This window comes from Antechinus flavipes, chromosome 5 (assembly GCF_016432865.1).
Source record: "Antechinus flavipes isolate AdamAnt ecotype Samford, QLD, Australia chromosome 5, AdamAnt_v2, whole genome shotgun sequence".
In the NCBI taxonomy this organism is placed as follows: domain Eukaryota; kingdom Metazoa; phylum Chordata; class Mammalia; order Dasyuromorphia; family Dasyuridae; genus Antechinus; species Antechinus flavipes.
In genome coordinates, this window is record NC_067402.1 from 281653543 (window position 1) to 281672676 (window position 19134).

The 19134-nt window shown below is 38.4% G+C and overlaps 1 protein-coding gene across 1 annotated transcript in view; it reads right to left on the bottom strand.

Moving 5' to 3' along the window:
- Positions 1 to 15840: 15840 nt before the first annotated feature.
- Positions 15841 to 19134, bottom strand: part of LARGE1 (LARGE xylosyl- and glucuronyltransferase 1) — a 586713-nt gene continuing 583419 nt past the window's right edge. Inside the window, exon 15 of the mRNA XM_051961549.1 lies at positions 15841 to 17459. Within this exon, the coding sequence (XP_051817509.1) occupies positions 17262 to 17459 (198 nt within the window). The 3' untranslated portion in view covers positions 15841 to 17261. The remainder of the gene's footprint in view (positions 17460 to 19134) is intronic.

Here is a 19134-nt window from a genome sequence, read left to right on the forward strand (position 1 = left end):
AAAGCCTTTTGTTTGAGAGGACCCATCTTCTATTTTAGTGTCTTGGTCATGGAAGTAGACTTATCTTTTCTAAGAATTCTCTTAAATCTGCTCTCCTGAAATTATAGCTAGATTCTATGCATAAAATACCTTTAAATTATTATAAAATTTAAATTTAAAGTTTTAAACAATTTTTTTCTCTAAGTTTTCCATCCTTTCCTTTTCGATGAACTTGTCCTCTGCTTAACTGATCAAAATGAAATCCGGGGTTGCAATTTCCCTCATTGCTTTTAATCCATTCTTCAAGTCACAAAGAAACAGACATATTAGGATCTAAAGTGAAGGTAATCCCAAAGGTTTCTCTATTCTCTTTGATATGGGATGAAGGCCGCTTCCAGAGAGGGACCTTGTTTCCCAAGAAGATTATGCTCTCTCTTTGCAAACTACAAAAATAATCTACAAATAGCAACTTGCCCATATACTTAGGATGACTATTTCTTTTCCTAGTCATGCATTCTCTAAAAAGTGGGTAATAAGGTGGAAAAACAATTTTAAAAAATTTGTTTCTTTCTTTCTACATTACCTATTTACAAATTCCTTGGGCTGACAAAAGCTTCAAGTTCATTTATAAACTCAGTATGTGTCTCAGCACTTCAGATATATTTCATCATCTCAGTAAATAGTGTCTTGGCAATACTGAAACCCACAGTAAAAAAAAAATGCTTATTCTGATTAATCTCATTTAATTCCAATTAGTTTTCCCATCTGGGTCATTTGATCTGCCAATTACTTAACAGTCAGGATGTTTTAAATGATGCCATTCCCAAATGCACCCAATGAAGATGAGTCGATTGAGTGGTATCCAATGGTTTTAGCCAACCCTAGATGCTAGCTCTAGAAAGCAGATTAAATAATCCAGCAGATCAGTTATTAAAACTTCTGTATTTACCTGAACAGGAGCTATGAAAATTCATTCCCGTTCTCCCTCTCTTCTCCTTCCTTGCTAGAATTCGGGTCTTGGATTCAGCAAGCCCTAGGTTCAAATCTATTCACAGATACTTGACCTTGAGCAAGTCACTTTACATGTTTATACCTGAGTCACACATTAGCTTCCTCTCATAAAATGACTGTATTGGACTAAATGATCTCTAAGATCTCATTTAGCTTTACTTCTTTAATTCAATAATTTTTTAAATCAAGAGTTGCTAACCTGGAGTAGATTTCAGGGGATCTGTGAACTTAGGATAAAATTATATTTTTGTTTCCATTTAATAGGTTTCTTTTGTATGTTATTTTATGCATTTCACAACATTATTCTGAGAAGGGTTTCATAGGTTTCATCAAATTGCCAAAGTGGTTCATGAGCCCAAAAAAAGTTATTAACATCTGCTTTAAATAATTAAGGCTTCCATCTTCTCTTAAGTAAGTTTAAAACAAACTCAATAATGGCATATTGCTTTTTAGCATCATTGGTCAGTAAGCTTTTTCTTTGGGAAATTTCTTAAGTCTCCAAAGGCAGTTGAAATGGATTGATACCCATGGGTATCCTGTATCCCACAGAACTGAAAGGAAAAAACCATCACTTTTTCATAGGAGGCATTTAGTGGATAGAATCAGAATTAGTAGACAGCATAATAGAGTAATTGTGGCTCTGAAAAACATCTGGGGTCTAATATCAACTCTAATTATTATTATGGAACCCTGAGAGACATCATGAAATAGTGGCTAGAGACTACTAGAAAACCTGAATTCAAATCCCACTTTAGATACTTACCAGCTAGATGACCCATGGCAAGACCCCTCCAAATCTCAGCTGCCTCATCTATAAAATGGGGAGATTGGATTAGCTGACTTCTAAATGGCTTGTAGCTTGAATTTTTATGATCCACCGGGGAAATTACCAAACCTAGCTGAGACTGAGCTGGAATATAGAGATCGAAGAGATAACTTCTATGGTTGTGAGGAAAATAAGTACTGGGTTTGGACACAATATAGAACTATGAAGTATTTTCTGTTTTTATTTCCTTCATCAAACCTTAAATGTTTTCCCTATATTGTATATTATATATATTATCCCTATATTACAAATAAATATATTCCCTAAATTATTCCCTATATTCCTTATATACTTACAGATTTTGATGAGGGACTTATTCCAGATAGCTAACTGCTTAGGACCAATGTTAACTCTACTAGTTAGTATTGCTCTTTTCTCTTTCTGCAGCTTTTTTGCCCTCATAACCTCCAATTCCCTTTCTTTCTTCTTCTTTTGTTCTCATCTAAGCCAGTCAGCAGCTCCAGGTGTGACACAGTGGAAAGGGAGAGCTTCTGGACTTCCATTCAGATATTGGATTGATTCAGGGACACTATCCCAATAATTAGAGATGCTCCCGAGAGCAGGACTCAACAGGGAATGAGTTTTCCTGTTAACTGAAGCTTTCAGGAAGAGGATAGAGGAACATTTGTTAGGGATACTATAGAAAACATCATTGGATAGATAAGTGGCAAGAGCCTTGTGGTTAGGGATCAGAGAATCTGATTCAAATCTTTGTTCTGAAGAATACTTCCTGGGTCACTTTGGGCAAATCACCTGCCTGGAACTCAGTTTCCTCATCTGTAAAATAAGGAGGTTGGATTGGGTGATGTCCAAGTTGCTTTTTGGTTCTGAGGCTATATTTCTAAGTCAAGGAATCACATACTCTCAGAGAGACCATCTAGTACATGCTTTCCTTCAGTAAGAAACTAAACTAAACTAAACTTTGTGACCTCAGACATCTTTTCCCACTCTGAGCTTCTGGGACTTGGGTTCAAGTTTCCCCTTTCTGTGTGACCTTGAGAAGATCACTTCATCTTTCTTAAGTATTAGTTTGTGATACTTATTCTACAACCCCATTGAGAAGCTACATAGCATTAGATAAGGCAGCGAGGTGGTACAGTAGACAGAGTGCTCTATGTGGCATCTCGAAGCCTTGAGTTCCAATTCTGCCCCAGACATTTACATAGCTTAGTGACCTGGTCTCACATAAATCCATAAAACGGAGATAATAATAGCACTATTTCAAGACTGGATTACCTGAGATAAAAAGCTGTAGAAATTTTAAATAGCTATATAAATGTAAGATATTAATTATAATGAGTAATTATTACTAATTAAACTGCTTCTAATTGATTATTGCTAATTAGTGCTAATTGCTAGTCATTACTACTGCTTACTACTAACTAATAAATGTTGCTAATATATACTTATCACTAATATAAATTGTCAAGCACTTAGTTCTATTATTGCCACTCAATTACTAAAAAAAAAAATGGTAATTTCTGCCCTAAATACTGAGCATCCTTACTGGCTTTTTTTTTTTTTCTGAGAAAAAGGAGTCAGATAGGAAATTCAAAATACATAGATAGCCAGGCAGGGTAAAATAATTTCAGGGTGGTTTATTTTTCAGTCAGCCCACTGTAGTCCCATTGTGATTATCATGATCTGTGCTAATGTCCCACATCATGGTTAGCAAGATCCCAGGTGAATTAGACGTGACAATTCAGCCCTGACCCATGATGAACATAGACAAGAGTGGGGAACTTCGGACCAGAAGCATGTGAATGAGGGGCTTTGCCCACAGAGCTCAGTCTTACAATTAAGTGACCTCTCTAATCATAGGGTGACAGGTCAGAAGGGATCTTAGATGTCACCAAGAGCCTGAGGATCATAGATCTACAGCCACCAGGGGAGACCAGCTAGAACCAAAGTTCTAATCTGAATAATCCCCCCCCCCAAGGGGAGGTCATCTAGAACCAAAGTGCTTAAGATAGAAATGGACCTCAAAAGCCATCTCGTCCAGTCCTCTTATTTTACAAATGAGGAAACTGAGGCCCAAAGAGAGAAGTGACTTGGCCAGGATCACACAAATTAATAAGTATCTGAGGGTGGAATTTAATCAATTAAAAAGGCACTTATTATGCACCTAATGTGTGCCAGACCCAGTCCTAGATACTTTGGATTCAAAGACAAAAAAGGTAAAGTCCCTGTCCTCAAGGAACTTAAGTTTGTGTGACTATATAATAGTCTCTTATTTTCAAATGACCATAAGATTGTAGATCTGGACTGGCAGAGACTTCAATGATCAACTACTCCAAGCCTTTTATTTTACAGTTGACAAAACAAACCCAGAGTTCACAGAGGAAGAAATGGATTTGAACTAAGTCCTTTCCTTCTGCTTCATATAGCAGAGAGAATAGAGTGCTGGGCCTGGAGTAAAAAAAAATCCAGCCTCAGACACTTCTTAGCTCTGACCCTGGCCAAGTCACTTAATCCTGTTTGCCTCAGTTTCTACATTTGTAAAAATGAGCTGAAAAAGGAAATGTATTTGTGTCATGAAAACCCCCAATTGGGTCATGAAGAGTTGGATGTGACAAAATGGCAGAAGTAGCTCCAATTCACAGAAGAATCTCATAGATTGAGAACTGGTAGAAACCTCAGAGGTTAACTTGCTTTATCCCCTCATTTTATAGATGGGAGAACTTTATATATTCACTAGCTAGGATTTTGTCCACGTCTTCTGCTTCCAAATCCAGTATCATCTCTATGATTCTATCCTGATGGCCAACTCTAGAGCATCTTTATCTCCTATCTTGTATAAATCTGGTTACGTCAGGCCCTTTCCTGAAATCTTTCCTCTTTCAGTAGTTGTGGGAATCATTTGCAGTTTCTAACTTTCACTGAAAAAGCCTCATTGCATGGTACTTGTGACCATTTCTCTTAGAGAGACTTGGTGAGAAACCAGAAAGTCAGTCGAGGAGGTAGCAAAGGCCCAGCAGAGGGTTCCTCACACAAAACATCTAGCTCCTCAGTGGAAACTGGGCCCGCTAAACCATCAAACTTGGCAAAGGGGAAACTAAAGGAAAACAGGGTCGTGGAAGAACTTTTAAGGGCTGAGGAACCGAGCTGAAGTGTGTAGGACCAGATACAACGCTGGCTATCCCTTTGAAATACCAAGGCAGCACATTGCTGTTTCTGACTACGTGTCCATGTCCCAAGCAAGCAAAGGTGAAATGGCACAAAAATGATTTGTCACTGTTCTTGTAGAGGGGATGGCAAGGAGCATTGTTCTCTGGAACCACGATCTGGCTTCCAGATGCAGAATATTTTTACAGAGAGCAAGAGCTGATGAGCCTCATTTTTAAAAATCTGGTATTGCAGGAGATCCCTAAGAGTTCTTTTGGTTCCAACATGTTTTAGCACCCTTTATTTAAAGGACCTTAGTTCTGACACTCCACAATGCAGATAAATGCCCCATCTCTGACATTTTCTATTCTAAATTCCTTCCTAGCTCTGAAAATTCTGCTTCTTCCCAGGTCTGGCTTTCTTTGTGCTAAAGTCCTTTCCACAGTTGACATTCCATCTTAGGTTAAATTCTGTGTTTTGACATTTTATATTAAGGTATCTCCCAACTGTGGTATTTGATATTTTTGACTTTTCCTCTCAACATTGATGTTTTAAGTCCTAAGCCCCCTCCCAGCCCTGCCATCCCCTGTTCTAAGCTCCCTCCTAGCCCTGACATCCTCTGTTCTAAGCTCCCTCCCAGCCCTGACATCCCCTGTTCTAAGCCCCTTCTCAGCCTTGACACCCCCTGTTCTAAGCTCCCTCCCAGCCCTGACATCCCCTGTTCTAAGTTCCCTCCCAGCCCTGACATCCCCTGTTCTAAGCTCCCTCCCAGCTCTGACATCCCCTGTTCTAAGCCCCTTCTCAGCCCTGACATTCCCTGTTCTAAGCTCCCTCCCAGCCCTGACATCCCCTGTTCTAAGCCCCTTCTCAGCCCTGACATCCCCTGTTCTAAGCTCCCTCCCAGCCCTGACATCCCCTGTTCTAAGCTCCCTCCCAGCCCTGACATTCCCTGTTCTAAGCTCCCTCCCAGCCCTGACATCCCCTGTTCTAAGCTCCCTCCCAGCCCTGACATCCCCTGTTCTAAGCTCCCTCCCAGCTCTGACATCCCCTGTTCTAAGCTCCCTCCCAGCCCTGACATTCCCTGTTCTAAGCTCCCTCCCAGCCCTGACATCCCCTGTTCTAAGCTCCCTCCCAGCCCTGACATTCCCTGTTCTAAGCTCCCTCCCAGCCCTGACATCCCCTGTTCTAAGGCCTCTTTCAGCTCTGATATCCCCTGTTCTAAGCTCCCTCCCAGCCCTGACATTCCCTGTTCTAAGCTCCCTCCCAGCCCTGACATCCCCTGTTCTAAGGCCTCTTTCAGCTCTGACATCCCATGTTCCAAGGGTCCTCCCAGCTCTGGCAGACTGCATTCTCTTTTCTAGACAGTTGCCTTTCAGTAACAAAGTTCTATGCTTGGTTTTCTACTTCGGTTATTCATTAACATGGTAATCCAACTAGATAAAGCCGAACTCTGTTAGGCAATAGAGTCAATTGTGGAAGAAGGGCCTCCTGGGTCTCCCCCTGCCCTCTTTCCCAGTCTCCAATTTTGTTTAGAGATATATACATAGCCAGAGCAGTCTCATTGTCCTTTCTTTTTAAGACTGCAGCTCTCTTAAGTCACTGCAGTGGCTCCTGATGCCACAGTTAATCTCCTCTGGAACCCAAAAGCGAAGCTTGGAAGGGCACCAAGAGTCTCATACATTAGCCATTAATAAAGCTCCCAACAATTAAGTGCAGGTGGGGATGGTTTCCAAAAGAACAAAACCCTGACTATGGTCATTTCTTGGATCACTAGATGCTGGAATTGTTTTTGCTTTTACTGTGCAGTTTTGTGAGAGTAACTAGGCGACCAACCGAATACCGAGAGGGATGTGAATTTTAGAACTGTTGGATCTCAACTTATTCATCATGGGGTATACTGGAATTCAGTGATGGAAGAAGCTGGATGCTAGAATCCCCAAATCCTTCCCACCCCAAATATTCCTACAACTATATATTCCTAGAGGGAAGATAATATCTCTTTCCATCTTGCTAGATTCAGTTTTGGCACATAGCACAGTGTGTGTTCATCAATTCAATGAATTATAAAATTCAAAGTTGAAATGGACATAAAAGGGTCCTCTTAATAGGACAGGACCAGATTTTTTTTTGAGGGGGGGCTATTATAGAGAATTCATATGTAGAATAGGGTTGAACTAGAGAACCTGTGAAATGTCTTAATTAAATACGATCCTCTGAGTTTAATGATCAATTTGCAGTTCAAGAGTTTTTATATTAATTACCTTGAGTACTCATGCATGGGACATGTAGATTGAGGACAGAAAATGGGGTCTCAAATAATCTACAATATTTTTGAAACTTTCCCCGAAGATAGTGACATAACCTCCTCTTCTTTACAGACAATCACTATTCTTTCAATTGGTACCTATTGTTCTCACACCATACTTTGGGTATTAGAAAATGGAAGAAATATTGAGTCAAGAGATGGTCTTTAGAATTCATGATCTGGACTTTCAGACCCTGGGAACAGTAGTTTAGATTTTCCAAGTCTCAACTTCCGCATTTGCACAACAGAGGTAACAATTGTACATGCGGTACCCGGCTCATCCAGCAAAGTTGAGGAAAACCCTTTTAAAATTTTAAAGCACTAGAGAAATCATGTGATTCATTTTTAGCCAAAGGAAGCAAGATTCGAGGTTTTTCTACTCTTTGTTTTCTTTACTGCTAAGAGGATCCCTTTCAAGATAATGGACCATTCAAAGCAGACCTTCAGAAATGGTCACCAGCCCCCAAAGGGAGTAGGAGACTTTCTCTTTTCTTTTCTTGCAGTGTCAGGAATGGGTCAGTGGAGCTCTTTCCATTCTGAGACACTCAGCATGACGGGTTCCTCGTGGGGCAGATGAAGAAAACAGATTACAATCACAATTGTGGGTTCCGAACACCCCCAAGGTCTTTGTTCAAGACAAATGCCCAAGGTCAGCCTGGCTGCGGCGACCCATCTGATGGAAAATCTTCTTGGCATTTTAGAATCTGAAAAATGTCTTGTCTGCTTGATCTGACACCACCCCCACCTCTCCGCCCCCACGCCCTGGGAAAGTACAGCCCAATCCTGAGGGATTGCTCAATGGACCTTTCTTGAACTTAACTGCCAACCCATCTCACATAAAGAGGTCTCTTTTCCCTCCCCTATTCCCATGGGTGTCTAGCTCTGCTGAGCTGGAGCTCCCTGCATATAACTGACCCCCTTCTTGGCTGCTTACCAATCCAGAGAAATGGGATGAGGCAAGTAGCAATACTTTTACCTGACAAAGAAAGCCTTTTCTGACCTTTTAGCAGGTGCCTGTTGGTTTTAAAATTTATTTGCATTTTTATAGGAAAAGATGCCAACTGACTTAACTCTACCTTGCGTACCAAATAACCTTCAGAAAAATCAATATTGAAATATTAATGGACAATTTAACTTAGGCTCATAAATTATGCAGAACCATGATGGAGGTTAGAATTCCTGAGTTCTCAAGAAATTTTTTTTCTTGTAATTTAAGAGACAGAGAATAAGATATATAAGTTCTCAGCTACTTTGTAATTAACTATTTTGTATTTATTTGCATTTATTCTCTTTATGTTTATCTTCTACATACTTATATATGCACTCATTTTCCCTACTAGAATAATTTCTGATTTCTGAGAGAGGGAATTATTTTATTCTTTGTATGTGTATTATTACTAGTACTTAGCACAATGCCTGGCATACAGCCGGTGCTTAATAAAGACTTGTTAAAAAAATAAAGACTTGTTTATTTCTTGATATTTACATACTTATATATGCACTAATTTCCCCTACTAGAATAATTCCTGATTTCTGAGAGCAGGAATTATTTCATTCTTTGTATGTGTATTATTACTAGTACTTAGCACAATGCCTGGCATACAGCCGGTGCTTAATAAAGACTTGTTTATTGCTTGATATATATACACTTTTATATGCACTCATTTTCCCTACTAGAATAATTCCTGATTTCTGAGAGCAGGAATTATTTTATTCTTTGTATGTGTATTATTACTAGTACTTAGCACAATGCCTGGCATACAGCCGGTGCTTAATAAAGACTTGTTAAAAAAATAAAGACTTATTTATTGCTTGATATTTACATACTTATATATGCACTAATTTCCCCTACTAGAATAATTCCTGATTTCTGAGAGCAGGAATTATTTCATTCTTTGTATGTGTATTATTACTAGTACTTAGCACAGTGCCTGGCATACAGCTGGTGCTTAATAAAGACCTGTTTATTGCTTGATATATATACACTTTTATATGCACTCATTGTCCCTACTAGAATAATTCCTGATTTCTGAGAGAGGGAATTATTTTATTCTTTGTATGTATATTATTACTAGTACTTAGCACAGTGCTTGGCATACAGCTGGTGCTTAATAAAGACTTGTTTATTGCTTGATATATATACACTTTTATATGCACTCATTTTCCCTACTAGAATAATTCCTGATTTCTGAGAGAGGGAATTATTTTATTCTTTGTATGTGTATTATTACTAGTACTTAGCACAATGCCTGGCATACAGCCAGTGCTTAATAAAGACTTGTTAAAAAAATAAAGACTTGTTTATTGCTTGATATTTACATACTTATATATGCACTAATTTCCCCTACTAGAATAATTCCTGATTTCTGAGAGCAGGAATTATTTTATTCTTTGTATGTGTATTATTACTAGTACTTAGCACAGTGCCTGGCATACAGCTGGTGCTTAATAAAGACTTGTTTATTGCTTGATATATATACACTTTTATATGCACTCATTTTCCTTACTAGAATAATTCCTGATTTCTGAGAGAGGGAATTATTTTATTCTTTGTATGTGTATTATTACTAGTACTTAGCACAATGCCTGGCATACAGCCGGTGCTTAATAAAGACTTGTTTATTGCTTGATATATATACACTTTTATATGCACTCATTTTCCCTACTAGAATAATTCCTGATTTCTGAGAGCAGGAATTATTTTATTCTTTATATGTGTATTATTACTAGTACTTAGCACAGTGCCTGGCATACAGCCAGTGCTTAATAAAGACTTGTTTATTGCTTGATATATAAAATTTGTGAGGCATTCCGGGAAATAACCATGTTAATTGAATGTTGCTCAAACATTTATGTATACACATAGATAAGACCATTAACTGCTATTATTGATCTATTATAGAATTCTGATAGTTCCAATATGGATTTCTTTTTTTTTTGGGGGGGGGGGAGAACTTTAAAATGGCAACATCCCAGGTATTGTTTAAGCAGTACAGGTAAATCTTATAGTGCAATTGGAAAATAGAAATGTCATTAAAACTTTGCCTAAATTCAAAACTGAGCCACCTACACAGGGGACACATACACATATATATATACACACAATACAGACATATATAAATATACAAACATATCTATATTGTGTGTATAGTAAATATGTTTTATATTTATTTATACGTTTATTTTTACATATTCTATAAATTTATAAATATAAAAAGTATGTTATATACAAAACTATAGTTATATGTATATAGGGCTTTCATTTTTTTGTCCCTGAAGCAATTGGGTTTAAGTGACTTGCCCAGGGTCACACAGCTAGAAAATGTTAAGTGTCTGAGGTCCTCCTGACTTCAGGACTGGTATTGGGCCTATCATTTTTTACAAAGGTATCAAAATTGATTGTGAATATTTGTTTCCTTAAATTTCCTACTGTAAAGTTAAAAATACAGTTAAGACGAAGCTTGAAACCTGAGTCTGAGTTCTGTCTCTGGCATTGGCTGTGTGACTCTGAAGCAGTCATTGAACTTGAGCCTCAGTTTCTTTATCTGTAAGATACAGATATTAACAAAATATCTCTATTTTATGGGATTGCTGGTTTTCTATGAGTATCTGCTAATATATGCAAAATACCAAAAAATGTATGTAAATATGAACTATCTCACTATTTATAAAACCAAAAATGTATATTTTAAATTGAAATGGCAAGTGTATATGTGTCTTTATACATATATCAATTTAATTTCTTAAAACTTAAGAGAAACCTTTCACTTCAGAGTATCATGATGGATTAGTTAAGCACTTTTTATGTTTAAAAACCAAAACAAAACAAGGTACAGTCTATAATAGACCCCACTTGGGTTCCAGCTTTTCTCCTCAAGCATCATAGAAGTACAATTTGCCCACCAATCTCATATGCTGCCTTCTTGCTGAGCAAACTGTTATTTTCTATGAATAACTTCCTGGGAACATTTAGACCATTTGTGAAATGAAATCTAGACAAAGTATCTCAGAATAACTTTCCACAGCTCCAACTCTATTCTCATGTAAAAAAAAAATGACACTGTCACAAAGTCCTCTGATTGGATTTGGTTAAATCTCTTCCAAGTGGAATTCTATAAGCCACAGATAGCTCTTCCAAGTGGAATTCTGGAAGCAACTTTAGGATGGATCAAATCTGGAGGTGGAATCTCCTAACGAAAGCCTGATTATGTTCCCTCCATGGCAAAGGCTTGGAGTAAGAAGGGTAGATTTTGAATTATATTTGTTAAATCTAATTCCCTATCTGGGGAGCCAATTTCTGGGTACTGCCCATTATGTCTTTTTTTTTGACTTTACTGACCTTTTCAAGAAAAGGAAAGGAAAGGAACAATTTCTTGTTTAAGAATAAAGCATAATACAGGAGATAATATATGTAATGTTTTCCTAAAACTGATATATGTTAGATTTACTGATTATTATTATAAAGAAAGATTTGTGAAGAAGAGCAAGTACATAGAAAATACAAGCTGGATATTTCGGCTTTTTTCAATATGTTAGCTTCACTCAGAGAATGCATATTTTTTCATCACATATTTTCCTGACAAGATAAAACTCACTTTCCCCTTCCTGATAACCAGTCCTGCAGTATTAATGAAGGAGAGAGCAGTCATTCAAAATGGTAGAATTAAAGTAGATGGATGTTTTCAAGATGTATCACAAAGGAGTGACCTGCAAGAACTATGTTTTCAGAAACTCTTTTAGGCAAAATGATAAACATCCTATTAATGTGGGGCTCCTTAATCTGAAGTTGATGCGATTTCAGGGGGTTCATTAACCTGGATGGGAAAAATATCTTTCTTTCAATACAATTGATTTTCTTTGTAATTTTCTGCCTTCAAAAGATATGAATATAAGAAGATGTTCAAAGACTTTATTGGACTAACAAAGGGGTTCACCACACCAAAGATGATTTAGGATACCTAGTATAGATTAAAGCTGTCTTTCAAGGAGAGATTATATTTTATCATCTCATTCCACCATGAAATCCAGGAAGCATCTTAGAGATATCATGATACCTAGATTCCACTACTGTACCCTGCTGTGGAGACTCCATTGGGGTATAAGATTAAGCTAGAGAGACTTGGATTCAAAATCTAGCTCTGAAATTTACTACTTGGGTAACCATAAGTCACTTTATCTCTCCAGTTCTTAGTTTTTTCATCTTTAAAATGGAAATGACCATTATTTTCAGGGGGTTCATTAACCTGGATGGTAAAAATATCTTTCTTTCAAATAATTGATTTTCTTTGTAATTTTCTGCCTTCAAAAGATACGAATATAAGAAGATGTTCAAAGACTTTATTGGACTAACAAAGGGGTTCACCACACCAAAGATGATTTAGGATACCTAGTATAGATTAAAACTGTCTTTCAAGGAGAGATTATATTTTAACATCTCATCCCACTATGAAATCCAGGAAGCATCTTAGAGATATCATGATACCTTGATTCCACTACTATACCCTGCTATGAAGACCCCATTGGGAATAAGATTAAGCTGGAGAGACTTAGATTCAAAATCTAGCTCTGAAACTTACTACTTGGGTAACCATAAGTCACCTTATCTTTCCAGTTCTTAGTTTTTCATCTTTAAAATGGAAATGGCCATTATTTGTACTATTTATCTCATGGAGTGGTTAAAAAGACTTTTTCCTAAGTCTCAAAAGATAATAATGATAATAATAGCTTTAATGCTTAATATAAAAGGCCTTAAATTTGCAAAAGACTTTACATCTCAAATGGGAATGGTAAGTTAATATTATCATTTAGTTCATTCTGATGTTTCAATGTATTTTTATGAAAGATAACTCACTCATGGGTATAGTGAGATTGTCTAGGCTTTAGGAGAATGTATGAAATTTAATGTTTTGATGTGCATGTGATAGTCAAAGGAAGAAAACCTTAAGTTCACATCAATTGCAAAACAAATTAGCTTATTTCTGCCTCAGGAGCAGTGGCCTCTGACCAGTGAAAAGACAGGTGACTGTAATGCAGTTTTGGAAGTGAAGACTCAAGAATAATCAGCAAACGATTCTGAAAACCACATGACCTATTCCAGCAAACTTATTTAGAGAGAAAACTCAATGAAATCAAGGCCCATTGTAACTTGCCCTGATTTGAATGCCCATGATAAGTGGTTCTCAGTAGGACTCACTTCAAGGGGCATGTTGCTTCAGTGGTTGGACAATGGAGAAAGACTGTGACATTCATTCTGTAGACCTGCACTTTTGAGTCATTGTCATAAATGTCTCTGTTCCCAAAGCCCTAGGAAATTCCTTCTCCTGGGAATGGAAAGGATTTTCCAGAGAATCCCAAGTAACTGCATTTAGACCAGCAGAATTTTTACTTGAAATCACAGGTGGGAGATTTCCAATTGAATATGTGTGTGTGTGTGTGTGTGTGTGTGTATCTTCTGCAAGAAGGTTTTTCTAATTCTCCTTAATTTTAGTGCTTTCCTTCTCAGCTTATCTCCAATTTGTCCTGTATGTATATGTGTATATGTATATGTGATCATGTATACATACACACACACACACATATATATGTTTTATATATACATAGTTATTTGCATGTTTTCTCCTTTATTAGAATATAAGCACTGAGGAAAGGGAATGTCTTCCTTTTTTTTTGTCTCCCTACTATTTAGCACATAGTAGGAGCTTAATAAATGCATATTGATTTAGTATACTGGGAACATACATCTTGGTATCCATGGTGATACAAGAGAATGTGTGGGGGAGTCATTGAGCATTATCCAACTACTATGGGAGAAAATAAAGATTATAAAAGACTTTGAAGACTTAAGGGACATTATGGAATTATGGATAGAGAGTTGACCTTGAACTCTGCGTTTATACTGCCCCTTTCTTACTCAATGGCTGCATGGCTCTGCGTCTTTTAAGTTCTCAATGAATTAAATTGAAGAAAAGGAACCAACCAATTGACTTTCCAACTGGGAGTTCCTTACACCAATGAAATCATTGAAAAATGTTTCCATGGCACAACAAAGGACACTAATGAGAAGGGGATGACAGAGAAGGCAGTGGATTAGCTGTGGAATGGATGTGGAGGACGAATGATGGGCAGCTGAACCCTGAACTTTAACCATACAGACAAATGAACCAGAGGACGCTGTACAGGGGGTGACCGTGTGGATGGATTGCGATCTGTATCCGTGGAAGGACTGTCCACCTCAAGGAACCTTTGAAATATTTTAGGATAAAATGACACAGTATATGTCTCCCTTTCCCCCACCTCTAGTATTGGAATCATGGCAGTGTGAGCATTGAATGTCACTGATAGCATTTAATTTAAAAAGAGATGTGTACATAATTGCATGTAAAATATATATATATGTATATATAAATAAATATATATGATATGTATTATTAAGTATATATATGTGTATGTGTATATATATATATACACACACACACACATACACATTTATGTGTATGTGTATAGAATAGAGATATATCTAGGTGTATGGAGTGAAGCAATGATTATACATTGGACCTGTTTCTTAAGAGTTTTCTACAAGTTTTATATAAAACTGGGAAATGGGAGTGGCCATTTTAGGTTATATTTGGCTGACCTCAGGAAAATAATACTTCTGTGTGTTTTAAGTGACTAAACTTCCTTGGAGGACTTGGTAACAGGTAGCCTGGGATTTTCATTTGCTTTGATCCAAATGTCTATCTACACTTAGAGGGAGCAGAGTGGGGCAGAAAGACCACAGGCTTTGGAGTCCAAAGATGTATTCAAAGCTTGCTTTATCAGTGACCACTGGGGTGACCTTGGTTATGTCATCATGTTTCTTTGGGTCTTAATTTTCTCATCTGTAAAGAGAGGGAGTTGGATCAGAATCAGTGCTTTCTATTTGGGAGTTCACGATAATGGTCCAAGGGATTTGCACCAAAAAAAATTTTAATGGGGTCTTAGGCAGGAAATAATTTGTTAATATTATGAATTATTTAGGGGGTCAAAACATATTTGTTATGGGTGATATTTAGGGGGTCAAAACACATTTGTTATGGGTGATATTTAGGGGGTCAGAACACATTTGTTATGGGTGATATTTAGGGGGTCAAAACACATTTATTATGGGTGATATTTAGGGGGTCAAAACGCGTTTGTTATGGGTGATATTTAGGGGGGTCAAAACACGTTTGTTATGGGTGATATTTAGGGGGTCAAAACACGTTTGTTATGGGTGATATTTAGGGGGGTCAAAACACATTTATTATGGGTGATATTTAGGGGGTCAAAACACATTTGTTACTGGTGATGATGACAGGGAAAGGGGTTAGTAAATAAAAAGCATCGGGTTAAGCAGATGACCCTAAATGTCTTTATCAACTCTCGACCAAGGCTTCTCATGGTCTGGCTGACCTGCTCCTGAACTTGGAGTGAAAATGGAAATGTCCTTTGTGGGCCAAAATGTGAAACAAAACCTAACTTGAGGCGGGATGGGGGAGGCCGAATACATCGGCAGGAGGGGGTCAGGGAATGAGAATGTGCTACTCGTCTGCCGCGGAAGGCTTCTGGGATAGCGTAAGAGAGGAGGAGGCAGGAGGGCAGCAAAAGGAACAGTCTGTTCTCTCGTTTATTAAAGTCGGCTTTCTCCGGCCACATTGCAACTTGATACAAACAGCCCAGCAGAGGGGGTAGTGCATTAAATCTCGTTCCTGCCAATGTAAACACAACAGTAATAGTGAGGAAGAAAGAAAAGAGTAAAAAGTCCAGTGTCTCATCGTTCTGGCTGGCGGGAACTCCTCTTGGGGGACCCTCCAGCGGGTTCCCGGAGAGGGCAAGGTGGGAAATTCTCTCCCTGTCTATGGTGAAGTGGGCACGATCATGCCCCGATGCGAAATTGTTTTCTTTCCCTGAAACCCACCTCCCCCCAAAGGAGACTTTATTCCTCAAAATGAAGCTCTTTTGTGATCCAGTTAATTCTGAGAGCTGGCCTCTTTGGCGATATCTGTCCAAGGTCGAGGGGCAAGGCCGTCCTGTCCAGTTCACTTAAGAATGGCACACAGCATCCTCCACCTCAATGTCTTTTGCAAGGATCCACGGTCCTGTCAATAGAAAACAGCTCTTGTTTTGAACTCATTGCACTATGTCAGTCCTAGAAGGCAAGGGATGCGTGTCCGAGGTGTTTATTTCCAGTTCTATCCTTTCCATCCACTTTTCAATAACCGGTTGCAGACATCAGTCTTCAGTGTTGAATCACGAGAAGTGGTCGAAAATTACCGAGGCCGTTGACTTCCTTTCTGACCTTAAAGCAATTGCTTCCCCCCACCTCTCATTTTGAACTCTCAAACAAAAAAGATTAACTTTGAGGATAAAGAACCAGCCAAAACTACCTAAAGGTCTGAGCCAGTGGTGTTCCCCCTTCTGTTCTTTTCCCTAGGGGGAAAGAGGAGAGCTTCTTCCTTCTTCGTTCAGGATGACAAATGGTCAGTCCAACCTCTGACCGACTTTGCCCTTGCGTGCTCATTTAGGTTGATAGAGTAAAGGAGAAAGTTCACTTTTAGAGAAGCAAAGTGGCTTTTTTTTTAATTTTTGAAATTCATAGGATGGCAAACCCAAGACTTCCACTTTTTCCTCCCCCGGCTGAAAGAGGTACCAGATATGTCCAGTGGCTACGTGAACATTCTGAAGACTTGTCGGTACTTGGTTGGAAAGAAAATAAACCCTTTCTCTTTAGCCACCTCTCTCTGTTCCCATGGTCGTGGTGGATGTCCAGTCGGGTTACATGCCTGCATTTTCAGAGCGCTCAAGTGAGAGATGGGGGAGGAGTGGGCACGGTCCCAGATCTCTGCAGCAAAAATGGCTGGATTGGACCAGGGGGGGAAAAAAAGAAGGAAAAAATCCAAACAAAACAAAAATCAAAAATAATTTTTCTCAGTTTTGAGTTTTTAAGACCGGGCCCAGGGTAGCAAGTGGTTCTCACCTTTCATTGTCTCTGATCTCCCAAAGATGGGACCCATTATGCTAGCTGTTATTCTCAGCCGTGAGATATTTAAGGGCAGCAAAGCCATAGCGACGGGACATGTCCTGCTGGAATTCCTCCTTCAGGGTCTTGAGACAGATGCGGTATTGCTTGTTGGAGCGGAACTTGGTGATGTCAAAGCTTGGTGCATGGGGCATGTGGATCATGTAGGCATTGGGGAGCACAGTGAACTCATATTCCTGGGAGAGAAAGACATCAACAATGAACATGGCAAGCCATCCCAAGCTCCGGACGGATGGTTCTTGATGACAACATGGGCAGAACAAGGGATTAAAAAAAATACTTATATACACACTCATGGAGGGTCTATTGGCCCAATAAACTCATATGGCTTTGGGGGCATCCATCAACTTTTAAAGAAACAAGAGTGGACACCAGGAAGGTCGAGGGAAAAAAGCCAAGAAAGAAATTAAATAGATTGGAAGTATTCCACCAAGATTTCTCAACTGCAAAACTGTTAGTCATCCCGCAACTAACCAGGAACTATTTTTCTAGCTCTCTGAGACAAATCTGAGCGTTAAAGAATCCCAACCCCACCAACCCTCTAAAGGCCCTGGAGCAGGGTGCTTGATGGTGCAAGGTCTATGCCCTAAAGGCTGTCATTTTAGAAGAACTTTTTCCCAAGAAGGTACATTTTGCACCACTGATTGTAAAATACACAGTTCAATCTTGGTGCCCCTAACTTTGGAGTAGCTAGTTCCAAAATGAAGTTTTTAGAACATAATTTAATCACTTGGTGTAGATTCAGTATCAATTTTAAACATAAATTATCTTCCTGGGCCATTCATGTGATATTTTATGTGTGGAGACTTTGGGGTCTATAGGATTATTGTTTCTATATTTACTGGGCCCAGAATACTATATTTATAAGACACTTTAAGCTTTACTTTCCTCAAAATAAATGCCAATGAGATCAGCATTTCAAGGAATATGAATGTGGATGTTATATATCTCTATGTACCTGAATTTCTTCAACCATAAAATGGGGATAATAATACTCAAACAATCTCACAAGACTGAATAAGGTGTCTTCTCAGCTGTTACTACTGATTCAAGGTATGGTCAGTCCCTCAGGCCTTCATGAAAAATCTATTTACTTTTAGACTCAATTTATCAAATTTCCCATTATACAACAGTTCAGAGACAGTGAATCAGGAAAGGCTCTCATTGATAGTAATAGGTAATGAAAACTGAGTGCAATATTGAGGGGGAAAGTGGGAAAAATTATAACAACTCTAGAACACACAGCATGGAGTTAGAAGACCAAGCTTCAAGTCCAGCTGTCACTTTATTCATCTGATAGTGTACAAGTTACTTTCTCTCTATCAACCCCAGTTTGTCCATTTGTAAAATGGAACTATATTCCTTGAGTTGCCTACTTAGTGGAGTTGATTCAAGGAAATGAAACTTAAATTTTTCTACTGTTGCTCTTTGGAGTCATTTGGTATAGAGACTATCAACCTATTGACACAAGAGCCTCAGAGCACAAGAGTATATCATATGATCAGCCCAGGGCAATAACTGAGATTCATAATAAGGTCTGAGTCAGCAAGAAAGGGTTAAATTATGTTTCCAATGCTGTATTTAAAAATCACATCCTTTCCTGTGTTCAAGTCCTGTCTACAAAAATACTGTTCCTTCTTTGTGCTTCTACGAACCATTTAAGTCACAGTATTACAGAGGATTTGCCAATTAATTCCAATAGAGGGATTGGGGGAACAAGTGCCAGCATAAACATGGTCAAAGGGAGTAGAGTTGGGTCCCTAAAATGGGCATTCTCTACATGTCTAACTTAGCAGATTGGTCCAAAAATATACCTGAAAATCACCTCTACTTCTCTAGATAATTAGCTTA